The 21,610-nt window shown below is 36.2% G+C and overlaps 1 protein-coding gene across 3 annotated transcripts in view; it reads left to right on the top strand.

Moving 5' to 3' along the window:
* Nucleotides 1-16,519, top strand: part of LOC114393018 (valine--tRNA ligase, chloroplastic/mitochondrial 2) — a 78,997-nt gene extending 62,478 nt beyond the window's left edge. For 2 of the 3 annotated variants that reach the window (XM_028354278.1, XM_028354276.1), the window contains exons 17-27: nucleotides 7,999-8,110; nucleotides 11,448-11,558; nucleotides 11,661-11,798; nucleotides 12,564-12,614; nucleotides 12,690-12,802; nucleotides 12,905-13,058; nucleotides 14,018-14,122; nucleotides 14,260-14,361; nucleotides 14,685-14,757; nucleotides 14,886-15,052; nucleotides 15,911-16,519. In XM_028354278.1, coding sequence (XP_028210079.1) covers nucleotides 7,999-8,110; nucleotides 11,448-11,558; nucleotides 11,661-11,798; nucleotides 12,564-12,614; nucleotides 12,690-12,802; nucleotides 12,905-13,058; nucleotides 14,018-14,122; nucleotides 14,260-14,361; nucleotides 14,685-14,757; nucleotides 14,886-15,052; nucleotides 15,911-16,039 — 1,255 coding nt within the window. In that variant the 3' untranslated portion in view covers nucleotides 16,040-16,519. The other variant, XM_028354277.1, reaches the window with a different exon arrangement.
* The last annotated feature ends 5,091 nt before the right edge of the window (nucleotides 16,520-21,610 follow it).

Raw genomic sequence — 21,610 nt, 5'->3', positions numbered from 1 at the left:
GGATACAATATTCATGATAGGGTGTTTCTGTCTCCCAATTCCTCGGCCTCCTACCTGTCTTTGGCCTTCATAGCTTTAATTTTGTTGATGATTGTGGCCTGGTCTGAATCGCAAGATACCCCCATGATTTTTGCAAGCTCCCATTGGGATGATGCCTCTTTAATCTGGCCTACATTGGATCCCTCAGTTTCTAAAGACAACATTGGATTATTTTGCATGCCTTGTTGTGATGTGCCTCTGTCCATGGATGAGTAGCCCGTAGCTGCTGATGCTGTGACCATGCCCGATATGGGGTCCTAGTGAGGAAGTGGGTTAACAACTCCCAATATGTGGTGCTTCTCACTTTGTTGGGCCTCCTTCTGTTTGCACCCCCTGGTCTTAACATACACTTTCCACTCCCTTCCTTTCTCGGTTGTTTGATGGGATGGGCTGGCATTGGGGTAGTGAGTTGGTGGCTACGGTGTGATTAGTAAGGCCCACCTCAATAGTTGGCCCAGCCTCAGTAACTTGAGTATCATGTGCCACTTTGGAAGACATTAGAGGCACGTTGGGGGTTTCATGGTGTGGTGGGCTGGCATTAAAAGGTTGTGATGTTATGAATGTGGTGTGGTTAGTAAGGCCCACCTCAGTAATTGGCCCAGATTCAAAAACTTTGGTGTTATGTGGCACTGTTGAGGTCATAAGTGACCCGTTGGGAGTTTCGTGATCATCTCCCCTTTGTGCAGCAGCTCTTTCCTTTTCCACGTATCCTGGGCCCCCCTTAGCTGCTGACGACGTGGCTTTGCTCCCTTTTCCTTTCTTCTTTGGTGACTTTCGTGTACTATCTTTCCCGATATGAGCCACTGATTCTACCTCAGAACGCGTCACAGGGTTCTACTTCTTTTCCTTCTCCGTTTCTGACCGCGCACAAATGTCGATATTGGGGAGATGTGCCCAGCTGTCTTGTGCATTACCCACTGGATTCTCCATGACACGAGGACCATCGGGTAAAGGCGAGAGCTGTTGGTTGTCGGCAACAACAATCCAGTCGCCGTTGAGGCTGTTTGGCCGGTGCCGGATATCGGAGATTGTCGCCATCGCTGCGCACAGTATTCCGCTGTTGTTGTCGTCGAAGTCAAGCTCCTCCGATGAGTCCGTCACGCCTCGACGAAGGGGGATGCGCGTTCCGGCGTCGCTCCACCCTTCTTCGACTATATGCACCGTGTGGACCTCCCCGCTGATATGAACTGCAACTGTGTGGTGGAATAGTGGTCTCCATGGAGTTCTGATAAGGATTCTGGCCCTATCTAACCTTCTCAACTCTTCAACATCATTGTCAACCTCGATAAGGTCTCCAACTGCAACCATGATTTTTCGAAAGTTCCTTATGTCCCATACTTCTAGGGGGACTCCCCAGCATTGGACCCATACCAGTCGATGACCCGGCCTCATCGTCGGATTCCACTTTTCTAGCGATTGGAACGGAGATGTGCCGTGTTGGGATTCTTCCAAGATAATCTCCTCTGCTTTGGAGACCGATAGCCCGAGGAGGAGTATCATGTCATCACCGATGTATTTCGGCACGACATATACTCCTAGCTCCCAGGGTATGTCTTCCTCAACTCTTTCGAAAGCCCCTAGATTCTTTAGCCGGCCCACCCATGTGTTTGTGTACCATTTCCTTTCCCCCTCTGCAACTTTGAGGTGAACCGACAAATGGGACTCGACGAATCTGGGGTGTGGAGGTGCCTCCTCTGCCCGACGTCTGTTTTGGTAGTAGACACCACCTTTGCGTAAGACATGAAAAGGGTCCTGTGGCGTATTCCCATGTGTCGCCATCTGCCACTTCATTGCTGTGTCCTTCCGATTGGGTGTTATGTTTGGCGGTATGCTCCACGAACCTCACCTTTCCCCTCCCATACTTTGGGACATTGACATACATCTTGAGTCCCCCTACTATAATATTATCAAGTTGTGTTTCTAATTTGTGTTCATCGGAAACCCCTTTGAACCTTACAAAGCCGTATCTTCTGCCCCCTTTGTTCCTATGGTTGGGGATGAAGATTTCCCTTATGTCCCCCCATTTCTTGAACTGGGCCTAGAGATCCTTTTCTGTTATGTGTTCAGGGAACCTCGTGAAGTAGAACGTTGTGATATCATCTTTCTCCCTCCAATTTTCATGGTGATACCTTTGAGTTTGTCCAAGCCTAGTGTCGATGTAATTCGTTTTGGGGTCCTCTCTCGTTCTCTCCCCCTCTCTCTGTTTGCCTCTCCCTCTGATCACGGTGGTCCACTCACTCTCCCTCTCTCTCTCTCTATCGCTCTCTCATCTTTTTATCCAACTTCTTAGTTTGTGATCATCTTATTCCCAACTGTTTTTAGTTACACTGTAGTTTATATAGAGCTGTGAGACTTGCACAACAAGCTTCTAGAGTTAGGTGCCAGCTGATTCTGAACTGAGTACAATACTCAAATACCACCCCCCTCCCCCCCACACACACACACAAACTTAAGATGGGTGAGCTTGAACACCTTCAGTTTGTCCCTAATGAACTGAAATCTTGTGGATGAGAGGGGCTTTGTGAGAAGATCCACCCACTGATCCTGAGCTGGTATGTGAATTAGAAAGCTTGTTGCTGAGAACCTTTTCTCTGACAAAAAAAGAGATCAATCTCCATATGTTTGGTCCAGGCATGAAGAATAGGATTATGTGCTAGTGCAACAGCACTTTGACTTTTATTGTCACAGAGAATGAGAGGTTTGGAAGAGGGCACGCCAAGTTCTTGAAGTTAGGTTTGAAGCCACAGAATATCAGCCAAAGTCTGAGCTAAACTTCTGTACTCTGCCTCAGTGCTAGAGCGAACTACCACTTGTTGTTTCCATGACTACCAGGAGATCAGATTTGGACCTAAGAAGATGGCTGCACCTGAGGTGGATCTCCGATCATCAGGGTCAACTTCCCAATCAGCATCACAGTAAGCATGCAGACTGAGAGGCTGATGAAGAGAGGCTGGTACAAATCTGAGTCCAAAGTGCGGAATACCTTTTAGATATCTGAGGATTTGCTTTAGCAGTCCAATGGGATTCCAAGGGTTTGGACATGAACTGACAGACTTTGTTTACAGCAAAGCTAATTTCAGGTCTGGTGATAGTGGCATATGGAAGGGCCCCCACCAGTGACCTGTACATAGTGGGATCTGAGAGAAGATCATTACCATTTTTAGAGAGCTTCAAGTTAGTCACCATAGGAGAAGAAATGGATTTTGCCTCAGCCATGTCAGTTTTGTATAGTAGATCACTAATGTATTTGCTTTGAGTGAATAACACAGAACAAGTAGGTGTATGATGAACTTCAATGCCAAGAAAGTAATCTAGTTGACCAAGTTGCTTTAGAGCAAAATTGGAATTCAGGTGACGAACCAGAGACTGGATGAGATAATTGGAGCTGCCAGTGATGATGATATCATCAACATACACCAAAAGATACACCACATTTCTGTCCTTTTTGTAGATAAAGAGAGAGGGGTCTCATTTACTGGTGTGAAAACCATATTGCAGTAAGGTGCTTTGAAGCCTCCCAAACCATTGCCCGGGGGCCTGTTTGAGCCCATAGAGTGCCTTGTCCGGTTTGCAAACAAGAGATTTATCTTGGGAGGAAAAGTCAGGAGGCTGTTGCATGTAGATGGTTTCCTGATGGAGCCCATTGAGGAAGGCATTGTTAACATCCAGCTGATGTAGTTTCCAGTGATGACTAAGTGCCAAGGTGTGAATCATGGTAGAAGGTTTGACCACTGGAGAAAAGGATTCATTGAAGTCATACCCCTATACTTGATGAAAGCCTTTAGCCACCAACCTGCTTTGTACCTGTTAATGGAGCCATCAGGATTCTCCTTGATCCGAAATATCCATTTACAGCCTATGGCTTGGCGGCCAGGAGGAAGAGGAACCAGGGTCCATGTCTTGTTACTAATTAAAGCATCAAACTCAGCTTGCATAGCACTGTACCAGTTTGGATCCTGAAGGGCCTGTTTGACAGACTTGGGCTCAGTGTGTGTGAGAAATAAAGATGGATGTAGACGAATTTGCACAATTCCAGACTTAGCTCTTGTTTGCATGGGGTGAGAATTCTGAGGAATGGGATATTGGGAGGCTGACTCAGGTAGACTCAGAGGAAGTTGGACTAGACACAGTGGAAGTGGAAGAGGGATCAAGAGGAGAAGAGGAAGTGGGAACTGACTGAGTGTCAGAACCAGAGTCAAGAACAGGAGTGTGGGAATTTTGAGGAATAGGAGAAGTGGGAACTGACTGAATGTCAGAACCAGAATCAAGGACATGAGTTTAGGAAGTTTGAGGAGAAGGGGAAGGGGAGTTAGGTACAGTGTTTGGTAAGGGAGTGACAAGTGGAGGACCAACAAGGGGAATGTTTGCTAAAAAGGAGGACATGTATCTAGAAAACAGATTGGTATAAGGAAACCTGGTTTCATTGAACACCACATCCTTGGAAATGAATATTTTCCAGTAGGAGACATGCACTTATAGCCTTTATGGTTTGTAGAGTATCCTAGAAAAAGACACCCATGAGACCTACAATCCAGTTTGTGAGATAGGGCCTGAGAAAAGGAAAACAGGAACACCCAAAAGCTTTAAGATGCTGATATGTGGGAATTTGACCAGTTAAGACTGTAAGGAACAGAAAACTGCAAAGAGGCAGTGGGTAGTCTATTTATAAAGATGAACAGCTGTGATAAAGGCATGATCCCAAAACTTTAGAGGCATAGACGCATGACTAAGAAGCGTAAGACCTAACTCCGCAATGTGGCGATGCTTCCTCTCCACTACACCATTTTGGTGATGAGTGTGAGGACAAGAAAGTCTGTGAATAACCCCTAAATCTGTGAGAAATTTGTTGATAGGTCTGAACTCTCCCCTCCAATTAGTTTGCAAGGCTTTAAGAGGGTGATTATATTGCTGCTCAACCATGGTTTTAAACTGTTTAAAGACAGTGAAAGTGTCAGCTTTAGATTTTAAGGGATATATCCATGTAAACCTTGAGTTGGCATCAACAAAGGACAAGTAATAGCGAAAACCACCAAAGGAAATGATAGGAGAAGGTCCCGACAAATTTCTGTAAACAAGTTCCAAAGGCTTATGATAAGTGGTGTTAGACAAGGGAGCATGCAATATGTGAGATTTGCCAATAGCACAAGCAGAGCAAAAGAAAGTAGTCTCTTTATTTGATGTGGGTATATTACAATTGTTCAATACAATTTTGAGAGTATGATCATTTGGATGTCCTAAGCGGACAAGCCGCAGAAATTTAGAGCTAGGAGAAACAGCAGCGGTTACACATGAAGTTTGTAAACTAGAATTGGTTGCAACAGGTGTTTGTAATCTAGAATTAGAGACTAAACAATGTGCTGGATAAGACAGCTTGGACTGAGGCTGCTAGTGTAGGCTTGGAAACTGGTATAAACCATCAGGACCCACTGTGCCTTGAAGAAGAACCTCTTTAGTTGCCTGAGATTTCACAAGACAAAAGTCACAATGAAACTCAAAGAAAACTGAATTATCCTTGGCAAAACGACTGACACTGATTAGATTTTTGGTGATACAAGGAACATGAAGTAAATTGTGTAGAGACAAAGAGACATTGGACTTAATAGGTGATTGAAAGTAAGATGAACTGGAGGAAGAAATGTGCAAACCGTGGCCATTACCCCTGTAAATTTGGTCTGGACCTTCAAAAGAGCCAAGTTGGCGAATATTGTTCTGATCAGCTGTTACATGATACAAGGCTCCTAAATCTGGGAACCAAGTACTGTTATAGTTGTAGGACATGGACCTAGTATTCCAGAGTTGGTAATCATAGCACCAACATTATGGTGGAAGTTGATCCATGTAGCCGACCCCACCTAGTGGGATAAGGCGTTGTTGTTGTTGTTGTTGGTAATCATAGCACCGGGCAGATTTTGTGCTTGTTGTTGAGGCTTTGAAACTGCTGAGGAAATTTCCCTTACTTTGGCACCATTCTCCATGAGTTGACAGAGGAGAAATTGTTAGGCTGATAAGCTCCATAATTTTGTGGTATAGAATTCCAATTGCTAGGGTTCGAAGAAGGCTGAAACCCTTGAAAGTTGCGAGGCATTTGAGGTTGATAGTTCTGATCGTATCGATAGCAGTTGGAGGCAGGATGTCCAAGTTTGTAACAAACTTGACATTGCACATTGGGATAACGACCACCACGACCTCAGCCACAACCATTCCGACCATCGCGACCACGTCTGGAGCTGCAATACCCAGAATATGAGTTGTAGTTCGAATTAGCATTTTCAGATGCAACATTCGCTTGAGCAGAAGATGACTGTTGCTGTTGCGACTTCGAGGAGGGAATTTCCATGAGATTGAGTGAAGCGGTTTCAGAGGCGAGCTTCTTCTGTGATTTTTCCAGTCGCATCTCATGCGCAAGAAGAGCTTCCATTTCCTCAATTTGCATCAGTTGAAATTTGCTCTCAATTGCGGAAATTACAGAGTTGTTGTCAGAAGACAAACCTTCGAGGATGACATCAACATGTTGCTCTGGTGTAATTGGATCTCCGACGGAAGCTAGCGCATCAGCTAGGGCTTTGATGCGCAAGAGGAATTCTGAAACATTTTTGCTATTAAGAGTAGTGGACCGCAATTCTGCACGAAGTTGACGAGCTCCTGCTCGAGTTAGCTTCTGAAAGTGATCATGAATCTTTTCCCAAACTTGAAAGGAGTGAACAGATCCTAGAACGCACGATAGAATCGAGCTGGAGAGAGTTGATTGTAGTCATGCTAGGAGCATCTGGTATTGTATTTCCCATGCTGTGTACCCAGGATTCACAGTGCCAGAGTTCTGATTGGCTTTATTTGCATATCGAAGAGGAATATTCAGACACACCTAGTAACGGTGTAGTTGATGCGCTTTGATCACTGGTTCTACTTGTTGTTTCCACAGCAAGAAGTTTGAATCGGTGAGCTTCTTAGAAATCGAGTGCGAGAAAGCTGAAGATGAAGAGAAAGGAGTAGCAGAAGGAGGAAGAGGAGACTCTGCCATTGAAGGATCTTTTTGGCTCTAGATACCAAATTAGAAAAGCATAATCAAAAATAGAAAGAGAGAGAGAATTTGCGAGATTTATGAATTCTAATATCATTCCCAACTGTTTTCAGTTACACTGTCGTTTATATAGAGCTGTGAGACTTGCAGAGCAAGTTACCAAACTTCTAGAGGAAGATTCTAAGGCTTGCACAGCAAGCTTCTAGTTAGTTAGGTGCCAGCTGTCAAGGACAGCTGGATAACTAGCTTACATATTCTGAACTGAGTACAATACTCACAGGTGGGTTTTGCATATGAATTGTCTTCTATGATGTTTCTTTTATAGTTATTTTCAGAACATAAATTATGCATATAATGTTGATTTTGGGTGATAAGTATTAGTAGTTTTTTTCATATGTATGTGTTGGGAGGAGAGAAAAATGTGAGGCATGGTGAAAACCTGTGGCATTTACATGACAGTGACACAATCATATATAGCTGATTCAACTATATATAGGTGATACAATAATCACAAGGATCCCTAATATCTTAACTACCATAATTACATCTCCCTAATATATTTACATGTACTCCAGCAGTATGCAACCTGGTCTGCACCTGTCAATGCTTAAAGGCCCCAATTCTCTCATATGAGCAGATTCAACTCCCTCTCAACACCCTTTCTTATTTGTAGGAAACATGCCTTAACCAAACTATATCACATAACTAACTAACATATCTAACAAGTAGTTAACTAGCTAACCTATTGTAACTAACTACCAATAGGGGTTACTTAACATTTTGTGAGAATATTGTTGCTCAAGCATGTACTATTTTAACCTTGTGTATGTATCAGGTTTTATACAATTTCATTTCATATTATAAATTATAATCCATTTCCCTGAGAATTGTTTCCTTAACTGAAGTTGTATAAAGTGATGCTGCTTTTTAACTTTTGACAGGCATGACATATTGTTCTTTTGGGTGGCAAGAATGGTGATGATGGGGATTGAATTCACAGGGACTGTTCCATTTTCTTATGTTTATTTGCATGGACTAATTAGGGATTCACAGGTGACTTCTAGTTATATATATTTTTTGTATTTACCATGATTTTAGCTAGATTGCTTTCCTCTGTTTTATGATATTAAATCTTGTATTTTATTTAATGCTCAAACTCTTGTGATTTGACAAACTTTATGCTGCTATTCCTTCATGAAATATATGAAGGAACAATTGAAACTTGGCATGTCATGTGTCTCCATTTTGCTTTTGAATATGCAAAACTTAGTTTCAAACTTGGCATGTCATGTGTCAAGTATCAATGTTCATTGGTTCTGGAATCTGGATTTGTTCAATTATGAAACTAGTTAGGTCTGGAATTTCCCAGAGCTCTCTAATCTTATAGGGTTTAGCTTGCGATGTATCTTTATTTTGACTTTTTCTCTTGGTTAATGCAGTAGTTTTCCATTCAGATGCAATAATTAAAAAAAATGTCTGACATCAGCTAATTGTATTAGAATCTTTATGCTCTGTTTTTGCTAATTGTATTAGGATCTTTATAAGTATTAGGCACCATATGCATTGGCTTTAAAACTGTTAAAAGAAAGTTGTATCAATTTGTCCTGGCCACAACATGTGTGACTTATTTGTGCATGACGTTAACAAGATAAACAGTGTGGGGTTAAGATTTTGTCATATATTTATCATTGCTTTTTTATTTATTTTTCTGAAGAAATTGTTAATATGATTAGAAACTGTAAATAAAGGAATTACTGTTGTGATTAAAACATATCAAATCATATATTTCACACTCCCCCTCAAGCTGGAGCATATATGTCATATGAACCAAGCTTGTTACAAATGTGGTAAACCCAACAAAAATGAAAATAAAGATGGTTCTGGTTGTGTGGTTGCGTCGAAAAACCTCAATGGCATCCAACGGAGGCTCGTAGTTGCAACGGGTGTTCACCCGTAAATAAAGCAAAGCACACCCTTAGGTGGAAGGAGGCGATTTCAGTGTGACGCTTGCTGGAGATGTGTCACGCATCGTGTGCGTCAACTTCTCTCGCTGGAAAGGGGTCACTGTGGCAGTGTGTTGAGTTGGCTGCGCACGTGGATGGCGTGGTGTTCTTGAAAGGTCGGTGATGCTGACCGACAAGAGAGCAGCATACTGGCGGCCAAACAGGCCCAACAGTGGGCATGGGTACTGTTCACTCGCAAAGAAAGTTGCACACAAAATGCATTTGTGCGAGGGACGTTGGTGAATGCCGTTGCAGAAGCAAAGTCCAAAGGAATCTCAGTAGCCATGAAGGGAGAGGCGACGGTGGTCGCTGGTGGTCGTTTTTCGATAAGCTGAGAGAGAGAGAAATAGAAAGAGAGATAATTGATATTATTGATCTCAAAAGTTGATTTTAGTTAGTTACAACTGAGGTATTTAAAGACCTCTGAACAATAACTAACTCCTAACTAATCCTAACAGAATGCAACTACCTGGTCCTAGTAAGGTGCCGATAGTGGAAACTAACAGCCCTTATAACTTATAACTTCTATACTGCTGACTAATCACTAGATGGGTGCTGTTAGCAAAAGCTAACAGCCCTTACAATCATGATACAAAACTGTTTTTACAGTTATGCATTTGCATACTCCAATACCCCCCCCCCCCCCCCCTTAAACTCAAGGGGAAGAGTTTTCAAGAGAAACACTCTTCACATTGAGTTTGCCTTGAAGAGCTTCAAATCTTGATCCAAAGAGAGGCTTAGTCAGAACATCAGTCCACTGATCCAAAGCTGGAATATGAACAATAGAGAGCTGCATGGCCAAAATCTTTTCCTTGACAAAAAACGCATCAATTTCCATGTGTTTAGTTCTGCTATGGAAAACTGGATTATGAGCAATGGAGACAGCACTCTGATTATCACAGAAGATAACAGGAGTCAGGACTGGTGAAAGGGACTTGTAATTCTGTTAGCAAAGCATGAATCCAGGTCAACTCAGTGAAAGTCTGAGCTATGCTGCAATATTCAGTTTCTCTGCAATCGAGTTGGGAAAAGATTGAGAAACTGGATTTGAAGGAGCAGAAGCCATGAACACACAGCACAGGACCTTGCAGAAGAACAATGCTTACTAAAAAATGGCTCTGATACCATTTTCGATAAGCTGAGAGAGAGAGAGAAATAGAAAGAGAGATAACTGATATTATTGATCTCAAAAGTTGATTTTAGTTAGTTACAACTGAGGTATTTAAAGACCTCTGAACTGTGAAACTAACAATAACTAACTCATAACTAATTCTAACAGAATGTAACTACCTGGTCCTAGTAAGGTGCCGGTAGTGGAAACTAACAGCCCTTATAACTTCTATACTGCTGACTAATCACTAGATGGGTGTTGTTAGCAAAAGCTAACAGCCCTTACAATCATGATACAAAACTGTTTTCACAGTTATGCATTTACATACTCCAATAGTCGTCAGCGAAAGGATGCCGAGACAGCTGCCAAACAACAGCAAAAGTGTGCGTATTTCACGAATGTTTGTGAAGAGAAGGAATGTAACCTTAGAAGGGCAGAGAAAAGGTCCTCAGCATTATTCCTCTGTGCCCCTGCGGAGTACGACTTTCATTATTCCTCTGTCAAGAATAACCTAAGCTCTTATAACATGTTAGAATGTGGATTTGAGCCTAACTCAACCCCAAAAGCTAGCTCAAAAGATGAGGGTTGCCCCCCACTTATGCACTCTATCTTGGTCTTATCTCTAGCCGATGTGTGACTTGGTTTTCCTCAATACTTTGCAAGCATTCAGTTTAAATATTTAAGTTTGGAATCTTTTTGTCCTTTGAGTTTACTACTCATCCCTAAAGAACCTTAGGAACAAATATTACTAAGTCATGTAATTTGCTTCATACTTTTCTTGATTCTCTGTTAAAAATGTGTTATTTAAGATCTTATAAACTGTAAAATAAATGTTACAGCAGCAGTCTCAAAATTGCAGTTGGAAGTAAAATAGGGAAACACAAAGTATGCAAACCTTTCTTATTTGCCATATCATGAAATTTATGTATTATCTTGAGATATAAATTCGAGACATCCTATTGATTGAAATTCTTATTTTAGTGTATGAAAAACTAGAAATTGATTTGAGAAAATATAAAAGGACTTTGATAGATTTTCTGGCCAAGAGCATAAATGAGTGACATACTCAATTATGTAATGGTTAGGTTTTTGTAAATATTTTTCAACAAAATGATTGTGTAAACATGGTCAGGTTTTAAACTTACATACTTTCAGTGTATGAAATCTTACCTTTTACAATTGTGATTTAGGGTTTTACTTATATTGGTAATTTAACCCTGCTTCAAACCCATGCCATGTCTGTAAAATGATAGTCTAACACTTCTATTATTTTCAGGGGAGAAAAATGTCCAAAACATTGGGAAATGTAATAGACCCCCTTGACACTATCAAAGAATTTGGTACAGATGCTTTGCGATTCACACTAGCTTTAGGAACAGCTGGCCAGGTTTGTTTTGTTGTATTCTAATTGTAGACCAATGTTTATTCCTTGAGGAAGTTGATTATCTTATTATGATGCGGATGATGGGATACTGTTTTGTTCTGCCAGGACCTTAATCTGTCTACTGAGCGGTTGACCTCCAACAAAGCCTTCACAAACAAATTGTGGAATGCTGGCAAATTTATATTGCAGAACTTACCTAACGAGAATGATACTTCTGCTTGGGAAGAAATATTGTCATATAAGGTAAGTAGCAATCTTAGCATCCAAGAGTTAGATAGCTACCTCCATCCCCTCCTTTTGATGATTTGTTTATGTTTAAAAGGATGACCCCCAGTTAGCACTTTCTTATTGCATTACTTATATAAAAAAAAAATTCTCTACTTTTTCTCTTTAGATAAAAGAAGAAATTAAGATGGGGGAGAAGAAAATTACAAAGAGAAGTGAAGATAAGAAATCCCCCTTTACAGAAAATAAAGAGAAATGAATGTAAAAGTGTTGCCCAAGCCCTCAACATATCTGCTATTTTGAGACCTCATTTAAATGGCCATGTTCCTTGCACTAGATAGAATCTGAAAGCCTACTTTTATCCCATACCAAGTGGTTATGCCATCAAAACCATTTAAAAAATACTAGTTACACATCAACTAATTGCATCAAAATCTAGCATCTGTTGCACATCATAACAAAAGTTGGCCTTTTCTACATTGTTACCTTGTGGCCTCAATGTAGCATATGAAGTGAATATGTGAAAGTGAAACAAATAATAAACAACAGTTCCAAGAATGAAAATTTGTGAGTACTAGTATAGTTTAAAGGTTGGGTCTTGTGTTTTTTGTAGTATTGGGTAAAAGAGGCAGCCAAGTTAGTATGGTCAATTTATTGAGACACTATCATTTTAAGAAAGGAAGTTTAGTTAATATTGGTATTGCAGTTCCTTCTAGTTTGCCTGATGTTTACTTAATATTTGTCCAACATATTCTGACGTAAGACTCTTTTTATTGTGTTTAGTTTGACAGTGAAGTCACTGTGGTTAATCTTCCTTTACCAGAGTGTTGGGTGGTAAGGCAATTTTTTTTTACATTTTTTATGTTGCTAATTTTGCTCAGCTCTGAAAATCTTGATTTAAATTTTTAGGTATCAAAACTTCACTTGCTCATTGACTCTGCCAGTGCAAGCTATGACAAATTTTACTTTGGAGAAGTGGGACGAGAAACATATGATTTCTTTTGGGCTGATTTTGCTGATTGGTATGTTTCTTTTATACTAGTAGTAATATGTGTTTTTATTTCTATATGGTGATCTTTGTGGGTCTTTGCCTTGATTTTGAGTAATGCTCTCTGATCTTTTAGGTACATTGAGGCTAGTAAAGAGCGTCTTTACCAGTCTGGAGCTGGAGGCAAGTCTGTTGCTTCAGTGGCACAGGCTGTTCTATTATATACTTTTGAGAACATACTCAAAGTGCTGCATCCTTTCATGCCATTTGTAACTGAGGAGCTGTGGCAGGTAAATTTGGTGCAGACTCTATATAGTGCATCACAAGCAAAATTATAGTGATGATTTTCTATGTTCCTACAATTTGTTGCTGTAAGTTTGGTTTGGCTTATTAGGGAACATATTTACAATGATGATTTCAACATTGAGTTAAACTATGGTTTTTCCCATATAAACAAATATGAATGGCATTGAATCTGAAGAAACCTATGTTTGAATCACAGTTAGGTTTCTTACCTTCTCCCCTATGAGGAAAATTACACATATTCCTACTAGGGTTTCATTTGAAAATAAATACTTGTGTTAATGTGTAATTAGTAGTGTATGAATTTGTTAGAATGCAATTAATTTTTTAGGCTTGAGCAGTCATGCATCCAGGGGAATATCTATTCATTGGAAAAATTGTATCATAGGAAATAGCATAAATTCTTTTTTAGTGTCTTGTAAACAGGAGATGCATTTACTCTTAATGTATAAAAATACCATATGCTGAGTGTTTACTGAAGCAGGTTCAGTATACTTTTCCTCTAAATCTCTGATTTTCTAAATTCAAGTTGGTTCCAGAGCTGGTTTTGACCCAGTTCTGTACAACTGTTCATCGATAAAAATTTATCAGCCATGCATCTTGTTAAATATGATTTGATATGATTTAATCTTCTGTAAATAGGGATCTTGTATAGCTGATAAATTAGGGATTCTTCTACTCATTATTTCTTATGTTATTTATGTATCCTTACTGATTATAAATAAAGATTATTCATGTGTGGTAAAACACACAACACAGTAAATACTTTTTCAATATATGGATGCTCTGCATAAGTAAGAAAGCAATTTCACTCGAGCAATTCCATTCTATTTCTTTATATCTATCTGTCTTTAAATTCAACAGTATTTTTTTTAAAATATTAGTTTAAGTTCAGTGATTATATGGTGAAATTTTTATTATGTTTTGATTTCTTCTTTATCAATAGGCACTCCCTTATCGAAAGCATGCTCTTATTGTATCGCCTTGGCCAGAGACTCAACTTCCAAGGAACACCTGCTCTGTTAAAAAGTTTGAAAATTTCCAGGCTTTGGTGTGTTCATATCTACATTTTCTTCTCTCATTCATCCTATTCAATACTTATTTGGAACATGATTCTTTTACAATCATCGTACTGCCGATGTTACAGAACCATGCCAGCTTTTGATCAGTTTTTTTCTTATTATTTAGGTTAGAGCCATCAGGAATGCTCGGGCAGAATATTCTGTTGAGCCTGCAAAGCGGATATCAGCATCTGTGGTTGCAAACAATGAAGTTATAGAATATATTGCTGTAAGTGTGATAAATCCTCATTTCTCAACCCCCAATCTTTGGGAAAATTTAATTGAATTGCAATTTTATTTATCATCTATTTTTTTTAGTTTTAATCTATAAATCATACTAATTATGCTTTTGATATAGTTTTTGGACTATTTCTTCTTTCCATCTACCTGCTTACAACATGAACTGCCACATTTTTGGACGAATTACTTCATTACTTCATTTCTAAGCAACATGAGAACTGTTGTTACCTTTATGAAGTTCTTAGATTTTGTCCTCTGCTCTTTGCTCGAGATATACTTAGTAATGTTTTGGTGTATCTTATGTTTCATCAGGAAGAAAGAGAGGTTCTAGCACTTCTCTCTCGGCTGGATTTACAAAATCTGCATTTTACAAATTCTTTTCCAGGCATGATTTCTACTACACTTTGCACTCCCTGATTGGGAATTGAAATTTCATTTTTTTCCTCATGTCAATTTTTTGTTGGTTCCAAATAAGAACTGGTGGCTGAACCAATTTCATGTAATATGATTCAGGAAATGCTGATCAGTCAGTTCATCTTGTGGCTGGAGAGGGACTAGAGGCTTATCTCCCTCTGGCCGATATGGTTGATATTTCCGCAGAAGTTGACCGTCTTTCAAAGCGCCTTTCCAAGATGCAGAAGGAGTATGATGGATTGATAGCTAAACTCAATTCTCCTCAAGTATGAGACAATATATTTCTTACCTTCTGTATACTGTTTATTTTTGCCTAAGCATCAAAATCAGGTAATATAGGAAGACTCAAAATTCGTCTTAACACAAAAGTGGGTAAAGGTAGAAAATGAGTTTATCAGATTTTTTTTAACACTATTTGGGAAGATAATATAAAATCTAAATCAAATATTTAGATATAACTGAAGTGCTGGAGTATTATCTGATAATAATTTTTGTATAACAGCTTTTAAGCTCTTTTAGAACTAGCTTCAATATTTGGTTTCTCTTCACAAATATGCCAGGGCTAAGATCTATATGCAGACGGGGTCAGTTGGTGACTTTTGAGTAGCTGGACAAAATATCAGGGACTTCGGAGGATTTCCATTCTGAATACTGATTGCTCGCTTCTCTAAACTTTAAATATAGATAATTACAGTAATGAAATTATTCCATTTTTAACTTTCATTGGTTCAATATCTATATTAAATGGTTAATTTTGGTAGTATGCATAATGTTAGTTATGGTGAGGTGCCCATCGTTATTTTGGCACTATACTAGAATAGTCTATGTATAGAAATAGAATGCTAATGACACTCCGAACTCCTTCTAACTAACATTGTTTTTCCAACACTCTTATGATTGGTAAAATTTATTGAAAATTATCAATTTTGGTGAGTCTCACTTTTAAATCGAGAGAGAAAAATTAAATGAGAGGTGAAACTTACCACTTGGTAGTTTCCAATAAATTTCAACCGATCACAGAGTGTATTAGAAAATGTCACCAGCATTTCTCATGTATAGAACTTTTCTGAAATGTTTGCACAAAAGTAATCTTTGTCAATTACTTATTGCTATAACTTGTATAGTTTGTAGAGAAAGCACCAGAAGCTGTGGTCCGTGGGGTACGAGAAAAAGCCACAGAAGCAGAAGAGAAAATCAATTTAACAAAGAAACGACTTGAATTTCTGAACTCTAATGTTCTAGTTTCACAATAGGCTTGATCAGGGTTGCCTGCACGTTCCAGCTATCGATTAGTGCCTATGGTATCCAATTTCATGCCCTGCTATGAACAACCAACATCTTGGCTTCTGTTTCATGTTGCATTAAGTGCCCTATTCGGATCACCAACAAAAATCCCAGCTCCTCTACTATGCATCATCGCAAGCTGATATGGATCTGATGCCATTCCCTTCTCTTTTTTGTCTATAATACCAGGGATTTTTAATCTTGCTAGAGGGATGAACAAGGAAACACAAAGGGATGCTGTGACCATCAGATGAGCAACAATGTTGTAAATGTAGAGTATAGCTAACTTTATTCTGCAACTGTATCCCAAGACTCATTATCCTCAATTGTATTATTACAAATTACATACTAGGTGTCATTGCAAAGCACCAGGCACAGTACTGACGCCTGTGTTGTTGATATTGATACTTTATTTATAAAAAAAAGGTTTCTTGGATTTTTTTTTCAAAGCAATTGTGAAAAAATAATACCTTCTACAAAACATTTTAGATTTCCTCGGATACCATCAATATTGTACAATCATGTAAAATAAAAAAGGCCAAAATCTTTTAATTTATGATAAATTAACAAATTTTGTTTTGGGTCTCTAATAATAAAAAATTGTGGAGTACCTAATAAAACAAAAAAAAATTAATCCTTGATAAATTAACATTTTATTTTGTCTCTAATAAATTTTGTTCATTTATATTATAGTCCCTTTGAAAAATATTGGATAGGAACTGATTTACAAAATTTATTAGAGATCCAAAATAAAATTTCACTAATTTATAATTGAATAAAACATAATATCAAGGATTAAAAATATTTTTGTTTTATTAGAGCATCTTTACTGTAGGGTTCTTGTTCTTGACACAAGGTCCCTAGGTATAAAAACCGTTCTTCAAAGAACTACCACTGGAGCGGAAGGGAGATTCTTCATGGTGGAAGAGAAGGGTTTCTCTAAAAGAACCTAACATTTTCAATTAAAAAAATCAATTGTTATTATCTTAGTATAATTGATTTAAGAGGGGAAAATTAATAGAATAAAGCAAATGAAAAGAGGGAGGAAATTTCACAACAATCCAATCCATCCCAAGAACAAATTACAAAATAAAAAACTTGACAGATCTGGAAGAACCACTCCTATTAATAGAAAGAATTTTTGTTGTCGTTAATCACCGTGCCTGCATGCGAATCTCCGTTGTCGATTGTCGTTGGCGCGATCTAGTTTGGACTTGTGACCATTTAATAGGGAGGTCAGAGATTCTAATCCAAATCGCCAACTTCCTCCCTACTGTCGTATTTGCTGGGAAGAAAAATCTTCATTTTTGTACGAAAATGTAATAACTCGCTATCATCCAAGGTCCGTTGAAAAAACATTATTGTAATCTTCTTTCGATGTTAACAACACCTGAAAATAGTCTCGTGGTATGTCAATAAGAATTGATCATTGTACAATTTTTAAACGTAGAGCTTAACCTCCATACGGATTTATCATTGTACAATTCAATAGGGAGGTCAAGGATTCTAATCCAAACCGCCAACTTCCTCCCTACTGTTGTATTTGCTAGGAAGAAGGGTCTCCAGTTGAAAAAAACATTACTGTAATTTTCTTCTGACATGAACAATACCTGAAAATAGTCTTGTAGTACGTCAATAATCTTTGCCCAATCCAGCTTCATTTTTTATTCCAACATACAAAACCCTACCCTTTTGCCTAGCATAGTTATCATCAAAGAGCCCTTCCATGGCTTACATCAATCACTAAATTCCTCGTCAAATATAGGCAACTCTTTAAAGTGTTCCACATCCTCCTTCATGATAGGGGCTGGAGGTACCTCCTTATCAGGATTGTCATAACACCTTCCATCAAAGGCAGAAAAAGGAACTACTCCCTTTGCTACTAGCAATTTTTCCTTGTACGAGTCACCCTCCTCTTTGTCATTCTCTACCTCCATCTCCAACGAGTCATCGCCTTCATTAGTTTTCCTTTTGACCTTTTGGTTAATTCATAGAGAAGATCATCTTCCTCTTTCAAAGAAACCCCAAAAACTAGTAGAACTCTCGTTTACCTTCACCTCCATTTTTTTGCGTGTGTGAAAAAGTAAATGAAAATCCTAGATTCTTAGTGGTCTTCACATAACATAAACTTTTCTATGTTAAGGGTCTGGTATAATCTTAAAAAGTTAGTTTAGCTAGTTTATACTGTTATATAGTTTTTAAGAGTTTCTTTTTTATAAAAACAATTATACCTTTCCGATTACTTTTTAAGAAAAGATCATCTTCCTCTTTTGAAAAAATCCCAAAAATCTTAGTAGAACTCTGATTTTCCTTCACCTCCATTTTTTTGGTGTGTGAAAAAGTAAATGAAAACTCTAAATTTTTATTGGTATTCACATAATATACACTTTTCTATGGTAAGGGTATGGTATAATCTTAAAAAGTTAATTTAACTAGCTGATTATGTTTTATAATTTTTATGAGTTTCTTTTTATAAAAACAATTACATCTTTCCCATGATCATTATATCTAACAACTACTTGACAATATATATAACTCTTAATTCCTTAGGAAATATATAGAAGCTCAAAACTCCATATATATTCAGTTGAATAAATCATCATGTTTCTGGCTTCTATTTGTGAAATGCTGTCGATTTTTTAATCATTTAAAATTTGCAAAAGAAAGATTAGAAAGAATTGAAAACTTCGAAGAGGTAACCTTTAGTTAATCATTAATGTTACACTTTGGGTTTTTATCAAAAAAATTTATCCCTTTTCTTTAAACTAAAATACACTACTACAATCAATAACTTCTTTAACATTTGAAGCTACTGTTTAGTGAATGATTAATTTTTTTTTCAGGATTTAGTTATTGATTATTATCCAAAATTTATATGTTACTCTATTGGCATATATACACATTGGCTTATAAAAATAGATAAATTTATGCAAAGTAATGACAAATCTTACAATAATTTACATAAATGAGTGAACATTTTATAATTGTCAAGATGACTTTGCCTACCTTTATGTCGAGGCTATTAAGAAGAATAAACGTTGATGACGAAGAATATATGCGAGAACACGTGCATATCACAAAATTTGAATTTTTTTTAATACTGAGAAGAAAAAAAAACAATTTTTGTGAAGTTCTAAAGTCAAACGCCATGATTTTTCACCAATTGTTCATCTAATCTTCTCCAAGTATCATAAGTTATCACTTTAGAGTGTCTTTAACATTTCTTTTCTTATTAAGGCACGTAATTTCTCTCGTATTTTGTATCTAGATTTATTTCTTTTATTTATAATTTTTATTTTTGTCAAATAATATTACTTAAATTTAGTTAATTTTAATTTCATTTAAATATAAAATCTTAATACAACATATGACATTAAAGATATTTTAGATAAATTAAAATATAATAATAATAATAATAATATTTATTATTATTATTATTATTATTATTATTATTATTATTATTATTATTATTATTATTATTATTATTGTTATCTTAATTGTTTAAATATCTCTTTAGTCCTTACAATTTAATTCGTTTTGGCTTTTCATCCTTTAAAAAAAATTATTGTTATTCTTTATAAATTATGTTTGTTTTGTTTTTCATTCTTATGGTAGGTTAGATAATGCTTATCTTAATTAATAGTAATTTAATTTTAAATTTTAACACATAAATGTGGTGACATATATCCTGTCTCAATAGTTTATACTTTATGGCAGGAAAAAAAATTCTAAACAAGGTATTCAACTTAAAAGAAGATATGAATACAACTAAAAAAAATTAAATTAATTAATACCAACTAATTAAGAAGGTATTCAACTTAAGCAGGGAATACGTAAAAAATGAAATCTAACAACACAACCATTAGTATTAATTATACCAACTAATAATGTTCTGTAAAGAATACAGCCGATCTATATCCATAATATTACAGAAACAAGAGCAAAGGTGCAGCACCATGCTAAAGAAAGCAACCACCAACAAGAGAAAATGCACTCGGTCCCCTTTCAAGACGTCCAAATTAAAGATAATTGCATAAAAGTAAAAGAGAAAAGTAAGAGAAAATTGATTGAGGAATTTTGTGAAACATTTGGTATATGTAGAAAATTAGAGTAATTTCAATGAGTAAAATTGTTGGGATTTAATTTTATTAGACTTTCTAACATGTAATCACTATGCATTTATATTTAATTAAGTTAATGTTATCATCAACCCATAAATTTATCCAAATTTTAATTCATTAAACAAAAGGATCTAAATCCCTTGATTATACTAGTTGTAACACCTTAAATTATTTTTTTTTGAAATTTTACTTCAAAAACTATTTAAATAATAAATATTGTAGAATACGTGTGGTTAATTTATAATTTCTATTTCTAATTAAGTTGGCAAAATATCTCATCAATTGTTCTTTGTTTATATATATATATATATATATATATATATATATATATATATATATATATATATATAAAAAAGATAAAACAAAATAAAGTAAAATAAGTGTATTACCGGGAAAGCATTAAGTGTAACGCCCTGACAAAATACCATGCTTCTTTTGATGACACATGTCCTAAAAAGAGGGTTTTTTCGCATTCTATTTTTATTTCTTTTTTCTTTTATTTTTCAAAAATTTTACACATTTTTTTTCTCTTGGCCTCACCCCTTCCATCCTCTGTCTTTCTCTCTTCCGTCCCCACTCTCCTTCTCTTCTCTCTCACTTTCTTTTTTCTTTTTCTTTTATTTTTCAACCACTTCCTCCTTTTTATATTCTATAATTTATAAAAATTATATTTACATAAAAATCATCTAATTAGTTAATATATTTCTTATAAAAAATTTGACTCTATGTTTAATAAGTTCATATACTTAAAATTTGGTTGAATAATAATTATACAATAATGCTAATTTTTTACATGAATATAAAATAAAATATTAAAATTAATTTTTTAAATATACTTTCATTACAAAATAGCTCTAAATTTTTCTTATTAATAATATAATAATTAAGTTACTTTTAGTTTATTTAATGGAAAAATCTAAAGGATCACGAGAGACAATAATGTTTCATTCACAACAAATAATTCTGATAAAATTTACTTTTACTAAATGGTATAAAATATTTGTTTTGAATAATATTTATATCATGAAGTGTAATTTTTTATACCAAACATTAATTTAGATCAAATTAGTTATTTTGACTCTGTTTAATGAGTTCATATAATAAAATTTGGTTCATTAATATTTATGCAATAATGTTATTTTTTTTAAAATGAATATTAAATAAAAAAATATTAAAATAAATTTATTAAAAATATTTTCATTACAAAATTATTTTAAATCACTTCAATAATAACATAATAGTTAAATTAATTTTAATTTATTTAATTAAAAATATAACAAGTATCATTTACGGGGACAATTTTGTTTCATTCACGGGAGATAAATCTTTCAAAAATTAATTTTACTAAGAAATGGTATAAAAAAAATTGAACAATATTTATATCATGAAGTTGAATTTTTTATACTAAATATTAATTTA

This window comes from Glycine soja, chromosome 17 (genome assembly GCF_004193775.1).
Source record: "Glycine soja cultivar W05 chromosome 17, ASM419377v2, whole genome shotgun sequence".
In the NCBI taxonomy this organism is placed as follows: Eukaryota; Viridiplantae; Streptophyta; class Magnoliopsida; order Fabales; family Fabaceae; genus Glycine; species Glycine soja.
This window is presented reverse-complemented; position numbering and strand designations above follow the sequence as displayed.